This window comes from Siniperca chuatsi, linkage group LG17 (genome assembly GCF_020085105.1).
Source record: "Siniperca chuatsi isolate FFG_IHB_CAS linkage group LG17, ASM2008510v1, whole genome shotgun sequence".
Lineage (NCBI taxonomy): Eukaryota > Metazoa > Chordata > Actinopteri > Centrarchiformes > Sinipercidae > Siniperca > Siniperca chuatsi.
The window spans coordinates 267572-286649 of NC_058058.1; the positions used below are offsets into that span (position 1 = coordinate 267572).

General features: G+C 43.3%; 2 protein-coding genes across 3 annotated transcripts in view; one reads left to right on the top strand and one right to left on the bottom strand.

Annotated features, from left to right (window-relative positions):
- Window positions 1-19078, bottom strand: part of LOC122864531 (zinc finger protein 665-like) — a 43114-nt gene that overhangs the window by 10117 nt on the left and 13919 nt on the right. The gene's annotated exons all lie outside the window — the stretch shown is intronic.
- On the top strand, window positions 8110-13505 carry LOC122864536 (gastrula zinc finger protein XlCGF26.1-like). Of its 2 annotated transcripts, none has more exons than XM_044172078.1 (3): window positions 8110-8504; window positions 9800-10807; window positions 11804-13505. In XM_044172078.1, exons 1-3 carry the CDS (start codon window positions 8441-8443, stop codon window positions 12613-12615), a joined length of 1884 nt encoding a protein of 627 aa, XP_044028013.1. In that variant the 5' UTR covers window positions 8110-8440; the 3' UTR covers window positions 12616-13505. The 2 variants fall into 2 exon arrangements, with proteins under 2 accessions (XP_044028013.1, XP_044028012.1); XM_044172077.1 differs by having other exon boundaries at window positions 9800-10764; window positions 11761-13505.

Genomic DNA, 19078 nt, shown 5'->3' on the forward strand with positions numbered 1-19078 from the left:
AACTTCTCCCATGTTAGATGGGACATTTTGTTCATCATTCTTCCCTCCTCAGATAAATTATTGGAGCTGTGGACTGTAACAAAAGTGTCCTTATTGGTTACTGCAACCTCATCTCCACTACTCAAAACAGGATAACCTCCTCCCTCCTGCCCCCACCCATCCTTTTAATCATCCCCTACACCTGTACTGCCCGAGTGGTGTTCCCGCAGAACTGAAGAGGCAAATCTGCAGAATAAAGAAACGCTCGAGGCAACTTGTCTTTCTGTAGGTTTACTTCAAGCGTCTGACTCTCAGCAGCAGAACATACATCAGTATAATCTGCTCTGAATGAGTCCAGAGGGAGAGGAGCATCAGTTCTTTACCCGGTCTTCAGGGTCAGGCTCCTCAGTGACCCTGATCAGTTCTTTACCCGGTCTTCAGGGTCGGGCTCCTCAGTGTCCCTGATCAGTTCTTTACCCGGTCTTCAGGGTCGGGCTCCTCAGTGACCCTGATCAGTTCTTTACCCGGTCTTCAGGGTCGGGCTCCTCAGTGACCCTGATCAGTTCTTTACCCGGTCTTCAGGGTCGGGCTCCTCAGTGACCCTGATCAGTTCTTTACCCGGTCTTCAGGGTCGGGCTCCTCAGTGACCCTGATCAGTTCTTTACCCGGTCTTCAGGGTCGGGCTCCTCAGTGACCCTGATCAGTTCTTTACCCAGTCTTCAGGGTCAGGCTCCTCAGTGTCCCTGATCAGTTCTTTATCCGGTCTTCAGGGTCAGGCTCCTCAGTGTCCCTGATCAGTTCTTTATCCGGTCTTCAGGGTCAGGCTCCTCAGTGTCCTTGATCAGTTCTTTACCCGGTCTTCAGGGTCGGGCTACTCAGTGACCCTGATCAGTTCTTTACCCGGTCTTCAGGGTCGGGCTCCTCAGTGACCCTGATCAGTTCTTTACCCGGTCTTCAGGGTCAGGCTCCTCAGTGTCCTTGATCAGTTCTTTATCCAGTCTTCAGGGTCAGGCTCCTCAGTGTCCCTGATCAGTTCTTTACCCGGTCTTCAGGGTCAGGCTCCTCAGTGTCCCTGATCAGTTCTTTACCCGGTCTTCAGGGTCAGGCTCCTCAGTGACCCTGATCAGTTCTTTACCCGGTCTTCAGGGTCAGGCTCCTCAGTGTCCCTGATCAGTTCTTTACCCAGTCTTCAGGGTCAGGCTCCTCAGTGTCCTTGATCAGTTCTTTACCCAGTCTTCAGGGTCAGGCTCCTCAGTGTCCTTGATCAGTTCTTTACCCAGTCTTCAGGGTCAGGCTCCTCAGTGTCCCTGATCAGTTCTTTACCCAGTCTTCAGGGTCAGGCTCCTCAGTGTCCCTGATCAGTTCTTTACCCAGTCTTCGGGGTCGGGCTCCTCAGTGTCCCTGAAGTCTGGACACAACAGTTAACGGCATGTTTCATGGTTCCATCTCATCATCATCAGTGACCTGTTCTCATCACGCAGTCCAAACAGTCATACACAGGTCAAGCAGTGATGTGCCTGGTACACAAAGAGTCATATATGAGTCATATCAGAGTCCTTTGTATGTTTACAATCATGCGGTCCATTTGTTCTTGCCGTTACAGCACTTTCTCCTATATGTCCGTCTTCTTGTTCTTCTTACCACAATGCTTTATTTCTGTTTCTCACTTATCCTCCCACCATGGCACTGCTTTCCTCTTTACCTTTACTTTTAGGAATGCTTTATAATGCAGCTGATATTACGCCTTGCTTCATTTTATTGTCATATGTTTCTATGTCTATATTGTCATCAGTCTGATTTATGTATCTGTCACAAATCTGCTCTCTCTCTTTTCTGTTTGTTACATTTGCGAGATTAAATATTAAACATCACAAACCACATCTCACATGCTCATTAAGATGATTAATACAGTGGAATTTATGTGCAAAGCAGCCATTATTCTCTGGCTACATGTCACGTAACAGTAACTGCTAATGAAAAATTATTCACACTGAGTCAAAGTTCACTTCTGATAAATGTATTGGTTATTTATTGGACGATTGCAGTAAAGCATAAGAAATACATTCTGCAAACTACAGGCAGCCTCCAGGTGGATCGAACAGGACATGAATATTTCTGGGACTTCCTGTATTTTCTTTGAAGGCTGCTGGAAACTGTCCGACTTGGCTGCAGCTTTCTGTCACCGCCCCCTGCTACTGACCCCTGACCTCGTCCACTTTCCAGGCGAGGCGCAGTTCATGTCCAACAAGCCTACAATTATAACTGTTGAGACTGCAGACATGATTAACCAATAAAAAACAAACTGAATAATCGTGGATTGACCTTAAGTTTCACCAGAATCTCTTACGGCCGTTGTGGCTACCTTTACCAAGCTAGCTTGTTTAGCTTGTCAACGAGACGTATTATTGCTTTCCTTATAGTTACTATTATTTTTTTTATATTAATATTATTACCACTTCCATTACTATTACTTTACTTCTCTATGTGGAGCTTGCATTGTGCTACTGTATGTTCTCTTTCCTCCTGCTCTCTCTGCCCTCTGTTTCTTCTCGTTCTCAATTCAATTTTTTTAATTCAAAGAGCTTTATTGGCATATTAATTTCATGAGACAGTGAAGATGCCACGGAGAGGTGGTAATAGGGACAGAATCTGTCTCCAAAGGGAGGCGTATTGGATACACTTCTTTGACACCCTCATTCTGAATGGGATGAATGAGGAGATTTCATTTACCTGTTTCTTATGAAATGAATATAATGTATGTTGTGTTTTTCATGTTTTAGTATCCTAGACCATGATACTCTGTGCCTGGAAAGATTGTGGCTCCCCCTATTGGGATGCACTTGTTGTGCTGGTTGCGGTTCCCTATAATTAACCCCACCTGTATAGGATATTGTTTGTGAAATTGCCAGCCTCTCAAAATGAGATGCAAATGCCCTTAAAATGAAAATATAATTTATTGCAATTATTGCTGGGACAATATATCGTCCAACAAAAGTAGTTATGAGCAGGCCTGTGTGTGTGATAGGCTGTCAAGATAATTATTTGTCATATTCAGTGATGTTGTGTAAACTGTGTCCCTCAGTTTGTGACATGCAGTCACATGTTGTGCAGCTCAGTTAGCTGCACGTCCTCCTCCTAATAGAATCTGTTGCTTTTTAATGTCATTTAGTTCTGTGAAGTTTCGGATTAACAAATCAAATTTCTTAAAGTATTCCACAATCATATTATTATATTTGTCACATTTTAAGAGGAAGTGCATCTCTGTCTCTACCTCAGCTGTCTGTATTTGGTCAGGATCTGTCTGTGGTCATTGAGCCTGTATTTGGTCAGGATCTGTCTGTGTCACTGAGCCTGTATTTGGTCAGGATCTGTCTGTGGTCACTGAGTCTGTATTTGGTCAGGATCTGTCTGTGGTCATTGAGCCTGTATTTGGTCAGGATCTGTCTGTGTTCACTGAGCCTGTATTTGGTCAGGATCTGTCTGTGGTCACTGAGCCTGTATTTGGTCAGGATCTGTCTGTGGTCACTGAGTCTGTATTTGGTCAGGATCTGTCTGTGGTCACTGAGCCTGTATTTGGTCAGGATCTGTCTGTGGTCATTGAGCCTGTATTTGGTCAGGATCTGACTGTGGTCATTGAGCCTGTATTTGGTCAGGATCTGTCTGTGTTCACTGAGTCTGTATTTGGTCAGGATCTGTCTGTGTTCACTGAGTCTGTATTTGGTCAGGATCTGTCTGTGGTCATTGAGCCTGTATTTAGTCAGGATCTGTCTGTGGTCACTGAGCCTGTATTTGGTCAGGATCTGTCTGTGGTCATTGAGTCTGTATTTGGTCAGGATCTGTCTGTGGTCACTGAGCCTGTATTTGGTCAGGATCTGTCTGTGGTCATTGAGCCTGTATTTGGTCAGGATCGGTCTCTGCGTTGTGTCTCTGACAGTAAAGAGATACTCCAGTTTATATTCATGGTTTAGGGCCAGATAGCAATTAAGTTTGTTATGAGTTTTGGTTTGATTTGTCCACTGTTCCAAATAGGCATCTTTTGTTAATTTAATAATTTGGTTTATTCTGATTATTGGTTGGAAAGCAGTGCTGGTCTGAACAGTATTGGGTGTTATTTGATCAGTAAGTCTCAGGATCAGCTGACAGAAGGGACTCTTTTGGGGGTTAAGTTATTTGGGTTTGTAGTGCCTGAAATCTCAGTGTGTCTTTGGGTTTCAATTTGAGATGTAACCAAAATTTAACCCTCTCTCTTTCTCTCTCAATCGGAAGTAGCGGATGGTCGCCAACCCTGAATCTGGTTCTGCTCGAGGTTTTTCCTCTTAAAGGAAGTTTTTCCTTGCCACTGTAGCCAAGTTCTTGCTCAGCTGGATGGATTAACCAATTAAAAATGATACATTAATTTAAGTTCACATTCTGATCTGATGAGCTTCCTAGCTGCTGTACCTAGGAGATTGTTAGCTACAACAGCTACAGTCGCTGCAGAAGCTAACAGTAGCTAACAGTAGTGACAGCGTTTCCTGCAGGTCTGAAACAGCCTCCTGCAACAGAACCCACTGTTTGTTTAGAAGAACGTCTCCTGACAGCCTGCGGTCACATACAGAATCATTTCACAACATTACAGCAGCCACAAAACCAGTTTTAACACCTTTGTTCTTTACATTTAAGACCTTTCAATACCTTCTAAGGACTTTTGTTTTTGGGCTTTTCAAGACCTGCAAATACTTAGGAAGGTTGGTGTACGGGTTTAAGACAATGACCACGTCACTGCAAAGTCCTTGGTTTGAATCTGACATGGGACCTTTGTTGCAAGTTGTCAATTAAGTGGAAGCGCTGATTAAAACATTTATCACAAAATGAGCAACTGAATGGTTTCTCTCCTGTGTGGATTTTCATGTGGATTTGCAGAGAGTACTTACAGCTAAATCTTTTTCCACACTCAGAGCAGCTCATTGGTTTCTTATCAGTATTACATCACTTACTGGGACGTTGTTATTTTTCAGAGAGTTCAAACCTGAATGAGGTTCTCTGGTCTCCTTCCAGTCATCACTGTCTTCAGTCTCAGAGGAGTCTTCAGTCTTGTCACCAGTATGTGGTTCTAAATGTGTATCTGGATCAGAGATCCTGGCTGGTCCTGGTCCTCCACAGTCCTCTCAATCAGCTCCTGTTTCCATCTGTCCAGCTGAGCTGCTGAAGCTGCGAGGCCTGACGACCGACACACTGGTGGGTTTTGAGCTGATTAAGCCAAGTGAATCTTGTGTTTCTCTCCTGTATGAACGGCCATGTGTTCTGTCAGACTGCCCTTCTGTGTAAATCTTTTACCACAAACAGAACAAATAAATGCTTTCTCTCCTGTGTGAATCCTCATGTGTATCTTCAGACTTGTCTTGCAGCCTATTCCTTGACCACACTCAGAGCAGCTAAACAGGTTTTCACCACTATTTTATGTTATATTACTTAATGGGACTTCTTTATTATTGTGAGAGTTTAAACCTGACTGAGGGTCTCTGGTCTCCTCCCCGTCATCATCCCTGTCTTCAGTCTCAGGTTCAGAAGCGTCAGACAGCTGCTGGACGTCTGCAGGACACACTGAAATACAGACACAGAGGCATTATGGGAGAAATGATGTGACATTCACTGACTCAAAGAGAAAAGTTACCATAGTAACCAAAGACGCTACAGTAAAAAAAAAAAAAACAATACTTAAATCAATAATAGTGAGTTTGTATCATCATAAATAGAAAAGATTCAGTAAAATGACCATTAATGATGTGACTGCTTTGTTCAGGATGTTCATGTAGTTCAGCTGTTTCCTCTGATGAACAACCAACATGTCACCTGCTGTAATGAACTTCTGCAGGTAAATGAAGGAGGTGAAACCGGTACGACAGTCAAGACCTAAATTCTGATTTATAACAGTGCGCATGCGCGTCCCACGCCGATCTTCCTTTATAAATCACAATCAACTCAAAATTTGGCGTACATGAATGAGCTGTTTGTCCCACCCTTTCATTGCCGATAGTTGCCTATAAATGAAACGCCCCTAATCAATATGAATCCATACTGACTGCATGAAGACAAAGATGGCAAATTCTGACAGAAAAGCTAGAAAAAAAAAATTCACCCAGCGTGAGACTGAAGTGGACTGTGGGCATTACAAACGCTAAAGAGGTCGGACCCTCTCTGAGATGAAAAAGAAGTGGTTCGAGAAAAGCCAAAAGGCGCCTAGCCTTACAGGGACAGTGTTTGTGCCACGGGCGGGGGAAAGGAGACACCGGAGCTCGACCCTCGCCAAGTCAGATTCACGTTCTGTATGAACCAAGCGGCAACATCCGGGGCTGAAAAATGGTGGTTTCATCAACACCTTCGGCCCGCCTCAGCTCCACCTCTTTGCCCATTTCTGGATTAGCCGGAGTCAGGGACTACCAAGTTGGCGACGGCCGGAGCCACCGGAGCCACCGGAGCCACCGGAGCCGCCCACTTTGAGCTTCACAACAGCTCTTCAGAAACTTCTGGGTGACGTCACGGACACTACGTCAATGTTATATACAGTCTATGGTCTGAACATACTCATGACAAAAACAACAGTTTACTGTGGAGGGCCGCACATTCTCCCGTTGTGTTTGTTTTTTATGAATCCCAAAGTTTGCTTCGTAAGTGGCGTTCGCCTTCTTTTGTGTCTACGAAACGTTTATAAATGAGGCCCCCTGGTCTTATGTGGTCTAGATGTAGAAAAAGCTGTGAAATTGTTTTTTTTACAAATAGAATCCACCGTTGAAATAGCACAACAAAAGGAGAGTTAAATGTGGACATCAGATCTCTGTCATCTAAAGCTGTACTAGTGAACGATTTAATATCAGAGAATCATATTGACTTATTCTGTCTCACTGAAACCTGGCTGGGTCATGAAGAATATGTTAGCCTAAATGAATCCACTCCGCCCCGCCATATTAATGCTCACGTTCCTCGAGGCACTGGCCGAGGAGGTGGAGCTGCAGCATCTTCGACTCAAGCCTATTAATCAGCCCTAAACCTAAACTAAACTATAACTCATTCGAAAGCCTTGTTCTTAGTCTTTCACACCCGACCTGGAAAACACGACAGCCAGTTCTATTTGTTATAGTGTACCGCGCTCCTGGTCCTTATTCTGAGTTTTTATCTGAAATCTCAGAGCTTTTATCAAGTTTAGTCCTTAAAACAGATAAAGTAATTATTGTAGGTGATTTCAATATTCATGTGGACGTTGAAAATGATGCTTTAGTACTGCGTTTATCTCATTATTAGATATCAGATCGATCTCAGTTTGTACATGTTAACGGTGAGTCCTCCGTGCACGCCAAAGTTAGTCACAGAGTTCCACAAGGTTCTGTGCTTGGACCGATTCTACTCACCTTATATATGCTTCCTCTAGGCAATATTATTAGGAAACACTCCATAAACTTTCATTGTTATGCGGATGATACCCAGTTATATCTATCGATCAAGCCAGATGAAACTAACCAGTTACCAGACTCAATGGGGGGCGGCCATCTGCTGCTGCCATGTTTGGTTTTGAGAGAGGGAGGGAGGGAGGAGGGGTTTGGGGGAAGGGGATAGAGTTTGGGTTAGGTTGTCTCTCTCTGATGGCCGCCCCCCCACCCTGAGTCTGGTTCTGCTCGAGGTTTCTGCCTCTTAAAGGAGGTTTTTCTTGCCACTGTGGCCAAGTGCTTGCTCATGGTGGGATTTGTTGGGTCTCTGTAAATAATATTATAAAGAGTTCAGTCTGGACCTGCTCTGTAGGAAAAGGTGGCGTGACAGCGAGCTGCTGTAGCAAAAGAGTTTCAATAAAGTGTTTCTGATTCTGATTCTGAAAGTGCAATGAGATAACTTCTGTTTTAAAGGCGCCTCTTAAATAAAATTTAATTGAACAATAATAATAATAATAATAACCTTAACACCGCACCCTTGCACGACTCCAGCCTGATGAATTTCCAGCAGTCTGAGCATCAGCTGTCAACACACCTGAGCAGAGAGGTGAAGCGGACAGACCTGCGCTGTGTAGCCGAATCTGAGGCTGAGCCAGAGGTGAAACCTTCAGCACAGAGTCCGTTCAGACGGGTTTATCCGGACACACGGAGGCTCTTCCTCAACACAACAACGGGACTCGAGCGATGAAGCTAAACAAGCTAAAAACAGTTACCGCAACAAGGGATAGAGCTTCCGGTGCAACGTCAGAGGCCTTCACAATAAGACTCATTTAACGCTTTTAATATGTCATTTTGTATTTTACTCTAATCGTGTTGCAGTCACATATAATAGTATTTCTTTAAATATGAGAAAACACTTTGGGTCATCGCCGTGAGTTTTATTTTGAAACCCGTCCCCGGAAGTGAGAGGTGTGACGCTGAGCTCGGTTAGCAGAGGGAACCGTTAGCAGAATCCAAATAACGGCAGAAACACCGACTTCAGTTCGTTAAACGGGGCAGAGATGGACCGACACCGTGAACTGCCGGATGTGGTTTTAAACCCGGAAAGGAAGCTGAGGGGAACAGGTTTGTGATCAGCTGGGAACAGCTTTACTGCTCTGCTGATGTTGCTAAGCTAACGTTAGCGGTTAGCCTCAGCTAGCTGGTTTGTTGACGCTTTGAAGCATAGAGAGGCAAAGTCCCTCCCCTTCCGGTGACCACGGGACCTTATTCCTGAAAACAATGTGTGCGGCAGACAAGGCAATCAGTTTATTTGATGCATGTCAAGTATGAAGTCATACAGAATATAATATTCATGTTTTCCTATAATTTGTATATTTGGTCTCACACCTTTGTACATGGAAATGGATAATCTGCCGTGTGATGCAAGATACTAACGTTACATAGATATTAGAATAACCCTATTATGCGTGTTTAGCCATTTCCACTGAGGCCAATTTCCAAGTCATCAGATTTTATCCTGAGTACCAATATCCACTCACATTAATCCAAATTCATTTCCAGATTCCAATACTGCAATAACAGTAAGTGATAATTACGTTGTATGAAGACAGAACAGTATACAATCAACAATTAGGTGTCAGTGTATTGAAAAACAGTACAGAGTTTATTAAAACTGTACATCGTGTTTAATTAGTAAAGTAGTTTAAAAACAGTACAGTTAGCTGATAATTAGCCTGATCAGCCGCCGTCAATCAATACAAACACATATTAGACTGTAAACCATTAATCAAACCAATAACTAACTGCAGTCAATGTCAGACATCCTTATCATACTTTAGCAGTTACCCTGTTAGCTTTAGCCTCAGTCTGTTAGCATGATATCATGACCTGGGACCTGTTAGCTTTCTGAAATTAAGGACTCATTGTTTCAGAAAAAAGAATTTATCTGGAATGTCTTAGCAAACACTCGGCCATTATGCATAATAGCTAACGGACCGGTACCAGGTCCCGGCCTGGTTGTTGAGAATCACTGCATCAGGTGACCAGTAATAACATTAAAACACAAGTCTTTGCGTGTTTAATTCCTGTTTATGTAGCTGTCAGTGTAAACATCGACAGTTTACTCAGGAATATGAAACATTAACATATTTTATTGATTGTTCCAGAGCCAAGGAGCCAGTACTGCAAAGGCTCGATCACCCTTTGTTTTTAACCTAGAATCTGGAATGAAAGAAAGTACAACAACAAAACAAAAGAAACTCAGAAATATGAGATTCTGTGTCACTATTAGGACTTATTCAAGCCAAAAATACAACAAAACATTTGTTAATGTGTTTTTATTAAAATTCTTATGAACATCACTGCTGTCACTGTAATATCCAGCTCGGGTTAATATTAATAGTCTGTCTGTGTTTCAGCTTTACCTTCAGATGTCCAAAAAGTGATTGTTGTTAAAGAAGAGCAGCAGGAGTGGAGCCCCAGTCTGGACCAGGACCCAGAGCCCCCACACATTAAAGAGGAGCAGGAGGAGCTCTGGACCAGTCAGGAGGGAGAGCAGCTCCGAGGGCTGGAGGAGGCCGATATCACCAAGTTCCCATTCACTCCTGTCCCTGTGAAGAGTGAAGAAGATGAAGAGAAACCTCAGTCCTCACAGCTTCATCAAAGCCAAACTGAACTGATGGAAACAGGAGCTGATGGAGAGGACTGTGGAGGACCAGGACCAGCCAGGAACTCAGATACAGATACATATTTACAACCTGACACTGATGACAAGACTTCAGACTCTTCTGTAGCTGAGACTGAAGACAGTGATGATGATTGGAAGGAGACCAGAGACCCTCGGTCAGGTTTAAACTCTCTTAGAAATAAAGAAACTGCTGCCAGTGACGTGAGATGTAAAACTGGTGAGAAACCATTCAGCTGCTCTGAATGTGGGAAAATATTTGACTGCAAGGGAAGCCTGAAGAGACACTTGAAAATTCACACAGGAGAGAAACCATTTAGTTGCTCAGTTTGTGGTAAAAGATTTACACATCGGGCAAATATGAACCAACACATGGCCGTCCACACAGGAGAAAAACGCTACAGCTGCAGTGTTTGTGACAAAAGATTCACCTGGTCTACTCAGGTCAAGACTCATCGCTGTGTCGATGAGTCCTCTCAGCTGAATGAAGTGAAATCCTTCAGCTGCTCTGAGTGCAGTAAAACATTTGGCCGCAACACAAATCTGAAGGCTCACATGAGAATCCACACGGGAGAGAAACCATTCAGCTGCCCAGTCTGTGATGAAAGATTCACTTGGCATCATCAGCTCCAAACCCACAACTGTGTCGGTCGTCGGTCCTCACAGCTTCATCAAAACCAAACTGAGGAGAACAGAGAGGCAGAGCCTCCAGCCAGCAGCTCAGCTGGACAGATGGAAACAGGAGCTGATGGAGAGGACTGTGGAGGACCAGGACCAGCCAGGAACTCTAATCCAGATACACATTTACAACAAGATACTGATGACAAGACTGAAGACAGTGATGACTGGGAGGAGACCAGAGAACCTCAGTCAGGTTTAAACTCTCTGAAAAATGATGAAGTTCCTGTTAGTGATATGAGATGTAATATTGCAGAGAAACCATTTAGCTGCTCTGAGTGTGGGAAAAGATTTTGTCACAAGGACTATCTGAAGAGACACATGAGAATTCATACAGGAGAGAAACCCTTTAACTGCTCCTTTTGTGGCGAAAGATTTCTTCGAAGGACAACCTTAATTAGTCACACAAGTCTTCATACAGGAGAAAAACCCTTCAGCTGTTCAGTTTGTAAGAAACATTTTAGTTACAGAGGAAGCGTTTGGAGTCACATGAGGATCCACGCATGGCAGAAACGATTCAATTCCAACGTTAGTGACATAAAATTAATTAACATGCACAGTGGAGCAGAATCAGCAAAGAGCGTACATCATTTACAACCACATACTGATGACAAGACCGAAGACTGTCATAAACATGTGACTGGAGTCAGTGTTGATGATGGGAAGGAGAGCAGAGATCCTCAGTCAGGTTTAACCTCTCTGAAAAATGATGAAGTCCCTGTCAGTGATATGAGATGTAAAACTGCTGAGAAACCATTTAGCTGCTCTGAGTGTGGGAAAAGATTTGGTCGCAAGACACATCTGAAGTCACATATGAGAATTCACACAGGAGAGAAACCGTTTGGTTGCTCAGTTTGTGGTAAAAGATTTTCACATCGGGCAAATATGAACCAACACATGTCCGCCCACACAGGAGAGAAACGCTACAGCTGCAGTGTTTGTGACAAAAGATTCACCTGGTCTACTCAGCTCAAACACCATCAGTGTGTTGGTCGTCAGTCATCACAGCTTCATCAGGCAGAGCCTCCAGCCAGCAGCTCAGCTGAACAGATGAAAACAGGAGCTGATGGAGAGGACTGTGGAGGACCAGGACCAGCCAGGATCTCAGATCCAGATACACATTTACAACCTGAGACTGATGACAAGACTGAAGACTCTTCTGAACGTAAGGTCAGTGATGGTGATGAGGAGACCAGAGAACCTCAGTCAGGTTTAATTATGTGTAATAATGCTGAGAAACCAATCAGCTGCTCTGAATGCGGGAAAAGATTTGGTCACAGTGGAAATCTGAGCCGACACATGAGAATTCACACAGGAGAGAAACCATTCAGCTGCTCTGTGTGCGGTCGAGGCTTTGCTGACAAGGCGACTCTGACAAAACACATGAGGACGCATACAGGAGAGAAACCATTCAGTTGTTTGGTTTGTGGTAAAAGATTTACACATAGAGTGAGTTTAAAACAACACATGGCTCAGCACGCAAGGGAGAAGCAGGTTAGTTGTGTTGGCGAGTCCTCTCAGCTGATCGAAGTGGAAACATTCACCTGCTCTAAGTGTGAGAAAACATTTGGACGTAAGGACACACTACAGGAACACATGAGGACTCACACAGGAGAGAAACCGTTCAGCTGCTCTGAGTGCAGCAAAACATTCGGCCGTAAATCAAATCTGAAGGCTCACATGAGAATCCACACAGGAGAGAAACGATTCAGCTGCTCAGTTTGTCACCAGAGATTCACTTGGCATCATCAGCTCAAAAACCACCAGTGTTTCGTTCACTCAGCTGACTGTGGAGGATCAAAGCCAGCCAGGAACCGAGTGCTGATGCCACGCCCACGCAGCGATGAACTCGTAGTGTTTGTGTACCTGTAGATCAGGTACTCAACCTCTGACATCAAAGCTGACATCAAATGTCAGATTCATAATCTTTGACTTCCTCTGTGGTCGATTTAAAATCATCATGTTGCCAGTTTTAGACTGTTTATTATTTATATTATAGTATATTATTTATAGTATATAATTTTTAAACAGAGTTCTCTGTTTATGTTTAGACAATATTTCAAAATATTATATTTACTTTTGGTCCTGACACTGTGTACTTCTATTACTATATTATCTTAAAGTTAAATGTAATACTTGCAGTGATGTGCATGAACACGCTCGTGTTTTTGGTGAACTGAACTTATTAGTTTGCAACTAAATGAACGTGAGTTAACGACGCTCACACACTGTGTTTTACGGACCCGGCATGTCGGGTCACAGATCTTGAAACGACACATCGAGTTGAAGCATCCGACCGGTCTGGGAAATATCTGCGAGTGAATGATGATCACAAGAAATCATTAAAGGGTCAGACGAGCCAACAGCCGCAAAGTTCCTCCACTCAAGTCAAACTCAGCGTTTTGTAAAGGACAAGAACGAAGAAATGAACGTGAAGTAGATCATTTTAATCTGCGTGAGCTGAACTTTGAGCTCGTGTGCAGCGTGAACCTGCACTTAACGCTTGTATGTTATTCCACTGGTCACAGGACAACTTGGTTTTGTTTTCTTTGTTGTTGTTGATGATAATTATTTTAAAGCAGCAACTAAACGTCCTGAATGACCTGATGGATTTCTGCATAACGTGACACAAGATGTTGGAAGTTACCTTTGAACATAATAATGAATAAAGTTTATCCTTCTACTTTTACATTTTGCTGTTTGATAATGTATGTGTATCAGAGCCTGATATTATTATTAAAAACTAATAAAAACTCATCAGTGAGCCGCTCTGCTGCACTGGGCGACATGTTCCTTCATCACCACGAACACACACACTGTAGTTTATTCTGACTCCGCCCCACACACACCGTCCTGCTGCCCCAAACACTCACTACAGCACCACATGTGGATTCATCCGCCGCTGGAAATAGTCCCCAACAGATGCACTGCTTCCTCCTGTTAGAGTAACGTTTGTGAGACCCGACGCTGTGGGAGGGGCCCCCGGGGGCCGCCCAAACACAACAGGATAGTTCACTACAGGTTGTGTAAGCTTCTATCATTGTCAGGTGACTTTTAGGGGCCTTATGGGAGGGGACGGGAGGGGCATCTGCCCCCTCTAGCAGGTCGTGTTTGTGTGATTATGTTCTAATGTTATTTAGTCCAATTAGCTGATAATTAGCTCTTCAATGACACATTCAGTACAGATGCTTCCCCTCCAGACACATTTTAAAGTATTTAAAAATATAAAAAGTTAAAAAAGAAACGTTGAAAGGCTCTGGATCTCTGAAGGCCCCGCCCACCTCGCTGCAGGTGAGGATGAATGTGGGTGAGACATACTAGATGTACTCTAACTAGAGTTAGAGGAAACATCGGAGAAGATTCAGGCGCACATGTTTGAGCCTCAGTTTGAGTCTTAGCTTGTTAGCTTGTAGCTGGCAGTGGCTGATGCAGCGTTAGCGGTTGCGGAACATATAATATCTGCTGCGATGTTACGTAAGAACAATGTGAACACACTGTAACGTCAGTAGATAGCGGAAGGAAGCCCGGTTTACATCCAGAAACTGCACTTGATAACTTTCACTACGCTAACTTAGCTTAGCTAGAGAGCGAGAGTTTGCACTGACAGTCCGCTCTGGGCTGCAGGTGTCAGGTTTCTTTGCCGGTGGCGTTGCGATTGGCTTTTGGATTTGTGACGTCTCAAATCCAGTATCCCAGAGTCCGTCTGAATCGCAGATTTTAAGGAAGTGTACAGACATCTCCTCCTTCAGCAGAGCAACGTGAAAACACCTCTCTAGTGACAAACTTTGCACAGATACAAGTCAGTAAAGTCAAGGACCGGCATTTTAGGGGATTTAAACATAAGAAAAACACATTTTTGAGTGGAGGGGTACTTTAAGTGTAGTAGTGTGACCAAACGTCCCGCAAATTGGGGACAGTCCCAAATAACGAGCAGTTGCACCGAATCCCGAATCTTGTCTGTCCCAAAAATTAGACTAAACCCAAGCTTTGATTAGTTATAGCCGCATAAAACTCTAAATACTGATCACTGTGAAACATTATTTTGGTGTTGCCCACAGACGGGCACTGTTCGACTCTCATTGGCTACAGCAGGGACCGGAAGGTAGCCTTTTAAAATTTAAAAGCCCGTAGCCTACATGAATTATGGCTGTTGTACTTTCTTTTTTTTTTAGCCGTGTACAGTAGTGCCGGGAATTGATAAACAACTACTCACATTTTGTGAAGTCTGCAGGAAAGAATTTGGCATTTCGCACGGAGAGGCAGACGTGTTGCGTGCAGCAAGCAACACACAGCCAACGGCTCAACCGACCCCCGAGCCGGGTCTCCAAAGCGGTTCTAGAGTTCTTTGAACAGCAGCCGAGAGCGCAGATGCAGTCACAGAAAACTGCCCTGCCCAAATAATCCACAATGCAGTTAAACGTACCTGGAAATGGAGACTGTAGTGTCAAATCATTCAGTCATTTCAGCTGTTCTGCCAAGAGACTTTCCACCCTCAAAGAAATGTTCAAATTTGTTGACATGGAGTACCACATCCCAACACGTTGGTTGAGGATGCTTCCTGCGATAAACAGACTTGTCAACACCTGACCAACTGTGCAGAGCTACTTCTTGTCCCTGGGGCACGAGGAGTGTCACCTGGCATGTGCTCGCAGGCAACGAGCATGGTGAAGAGGGGGAAGAATGCCGCAAGCTGGAGGCCACTCTCTTTTTCTTGCAAAATACTCTGAAGATGTTCTCTGACGCTGTGTTGAGTCTTGAGAGTGAGAGTCTCATCTCAGTCAAAGTTTATTCGCTGATGAACAGCCTTCAAATCAAACTCCAGCAGCGCGAAACAGATGCTTTCTTTAGGGCAAAAGATGACCGCGTCTTCACCTCCTCGTCCGTTGCTTTCAACATCGACAGGCTCCAGAGAGACTTCCTCAGCTTCTACGATACCGTGGAGCAATACCTTGAAAAATGATTCAACTTCTCCGAAACTGGACACCTGTACAATGTCCAGTATTTCAACCTCAAACCTCCAACTCCTCTGTCCCGAATTTCACCCATTCTCAACTGGTCACCCTAAAATGTAGCGCTAAGTGTAGCGTTAGGGTCATGGGGTTGGCTTCCATGTTGTTACAGTGTGGTTGTTGTGTTTTAAAGGTGGGGTTTGCAATTCTGGAGAAAGCTTGTTGATATTTGCCAACTCAACAGCCAAACAAATACACCCCCTCCCTTCAGAAGCTCCGCCCCCCAAATTCATGGACACGCATTGCCAAGGCAATGACACTAACAACTGGCCAATATGGCGGAATCCAGAGCGTTTGCTGCCCGAGGGTAAGTTAGCCTCAATAAGGGGAAGCAAGTTTTATCCCTACTGTAGCAAGTGTGACAATAAGCCGTCAATATTTAAACAGGTGTTGAAGCTGAATATTTATCTAAGCCAAGGAGTAGTTTAGCCTATGTATCGATAACATTACGGCTAGTAACTTCAACAGTAACTTATAGTCGACCATCAGTGATACATGGCGGAGCAAGTAAAATATTTTCATACTAAGTTGGCAAGGTAATATCTCCGATGTTATTTATGTTTCATTACTATCATGGTGTAGCTCCGTTCCTCGTGGGCGAGGACGTCGAAGAGGGAGAGTAGCCGGCAGAGGCAGAGGTCGGAGTGCAACTGGTTCCAGACGCCTGAAACCTGGCAACCTACAGCGCGAGCACAAACGCCACCTGCTGCTGAATGGCAGAACGGACAGCTAGCGGACCGTGAGGAGATATTCGCTGAATTTGACAAAAAGTGTTTTGGATTAAAATCGCTGACCCCACCTTTAAATGCAGCGTGCTACTTTGTTTAATGGTAGTTAACCTGTTAGTCTGTTGACCTGTTATTTAACCGTGTCATCACTGTTTGTAAATCTGGACGAACAATAAATTCATTAGAATGAGAGTTTTGTATCGAGGTCACCGGCTGAATTCCCTGTAAGAATATTTTATAGCAAACTTTTCATTAAAGGTGTCAGAAGCAGCTGTGGTCGTCCATCAGATCAATAACAAAAATATTATTTTATCATACAATGTTGATTATATCTAGTTTAGTTGTTCCACAAGGTGGCGCCATGTGGAGTGAAGTTACAGGTAAATATCCTCTTCGTGTATTTGTTTATGTAGTTCTGACAACTTGATTGATGGTGACCGAATGTCAAAATCACATCGTAACAAAACTTCCAGCCCTCTGATTTTCTTGAACATGTTTCTTTTTAGATCATAAAGGCTTTTATCCAGTTTAGTTTAAACTCCTAAAACATAAATTCATTTTTTAAACCTCCTTTAATTCTTTGACCATCTGGGATTTAAGGCAGTGGTTCCCAATAGTTTTCACACCTCGACACCCTGAGCCACCCAACTCCCAATATAACACACACATATGTACACAGATGCTAATCGGTTTGAACAATTTTAGATTTAATATTATTATATCAATATTAAATTAAATTCTAGCGTTCTACCTGGCGTACATCATTAACCTATCCTCCTCCATTAACCCAGCTGAAGCTAACGTTAGCTAGCTAGCACTAATTAGCTTAGCTGTCAACATTTCCCTCTAAGTGAAGCACGAGCAATCTCTTCAAACTACAGACACAAATGTAAGTAAATGTTCAGTAAGCAGGAAACAGTTTGATTGGGAAAGCCTGTCTGTCATGGCTGTCATCAGGTCGTATATTCACTATCAAAGTATATTTGGCGTCCCATTTTAGCAGTTCTTAATTTTATTTTTTTATCCGTCCGAGAGAACAACACCATCTGCGATCGATTAAGTATTGAACACCCTCCTCTCGCTGTATCCCTCCCCTGCGAGCTACTGGCAGTCGCACATGCTCTGCAGAGAAACACACAGAGTTTTCTTTAGTCGGCCTACTGATGGAGTTGTTTAGTAAAAGCTGGTAAGTGCACCTCTTGGTCCCGATGTCATTCAGTACCACGTTGGTTTCGATCGTTTCGACAGGCGACGTCATTAACAACGAGCCTCCTCCACATGCGGCTCACCTGCCAGTTTGGGCGACTTTATAAAATATAGTGCTGACGAAGAAAGTCAACGCAGCAGACACATACAAACAGGAAGAGGCGAGAAAAGAGAAGTGAAGGGAAACGCAAGGTGAGCAGATTAAAGTAGTTTGAGTAAACACTAAAATAAGGTGGAGGATTAAGTAGAATTAAAATGATTAAAATGTTTTCTGTCTTGTGATTTGATTATTAATTAACGTCACAGTGAAAAACTATTCATTAATTAAAGAAAAAAGCTAAATATTTGTCATTTAACATGTTTTACATTTAATTATGACGCAGTAAATACAAACATAAAAAGCAAATACAAATAACATTTTTTTGTATTTCACTTTATTTCTGTTTGATTTGTTTTCATTTAGACATTTAAAATCTGTTAGTATGCGATTCCAAAGTGTGACGTCACATTGAGTACGTAGTGCAGCTGCAGAGTTCGTGGATTTTGTGCATGCGACAAATGACCGGATGTAAACTAGATTAGCAAGAATTTCTGAGTATGCACAAATTTACTGCACATACTCAGCTGCCCCAAAATGCATTGCGTCTCCTCAGACTGTGCAATGGCAATCATGTGATGTCTTGCTGGAGTAAACTTCAGTGTGAACAGTCTGCTGGCGATGGCATACTTAATCGTTCATGTAGTCCGCAGTACATACGCATTGAGCGTGTAGTAGACAGTATGTTAGTATGTGATTTCAAACACAGCCATACAGAGGCTCTGTTAACAAACTGGCCGCCATCTTGTTCTAAGTTTATGGAAAGCCGAGTAGGTCATTATTCGTCTCCTTTTCCCTGCTGTTTGATGCTTCATACCTTTTAAATATAGTTTTATATCACCAGCATATTTATATATTTGTTTTAATTTTACTATCTGGTGGTTTTTATGACTGATTGTCTTTATTAATTCCATTTTGTCACCTGGTTGTTGCTCATCGGACTGTTTGACCACGAATGTTTCTTGTCTCTGTTGAAACCTGTTGTCTCTGGTCGAATCTGACAGACAGAAAAAAAGTCAAAACTCATTTCTCAATGAACATTTATTGTCGTTTTTTTTGTTGTTGAAAAAACGGGTACATACAGTATACAAGTAATGTCACTCAAAAAAACAGAATTTTTAAACCCCTCCCTCCCCAACCCGTACCGCCTTATTACAAGAGAAAGAGAAGTAAAATAAAAGCACCATCGTACGCTCTGCCTGAGCCGTCAGCCACAGTGAAGTTAAGTGGATGAGAAAGTCAGTACACTGTATAAATATCACTACACTTAATCTGAGGGGAGAGTTTTGAGTCCT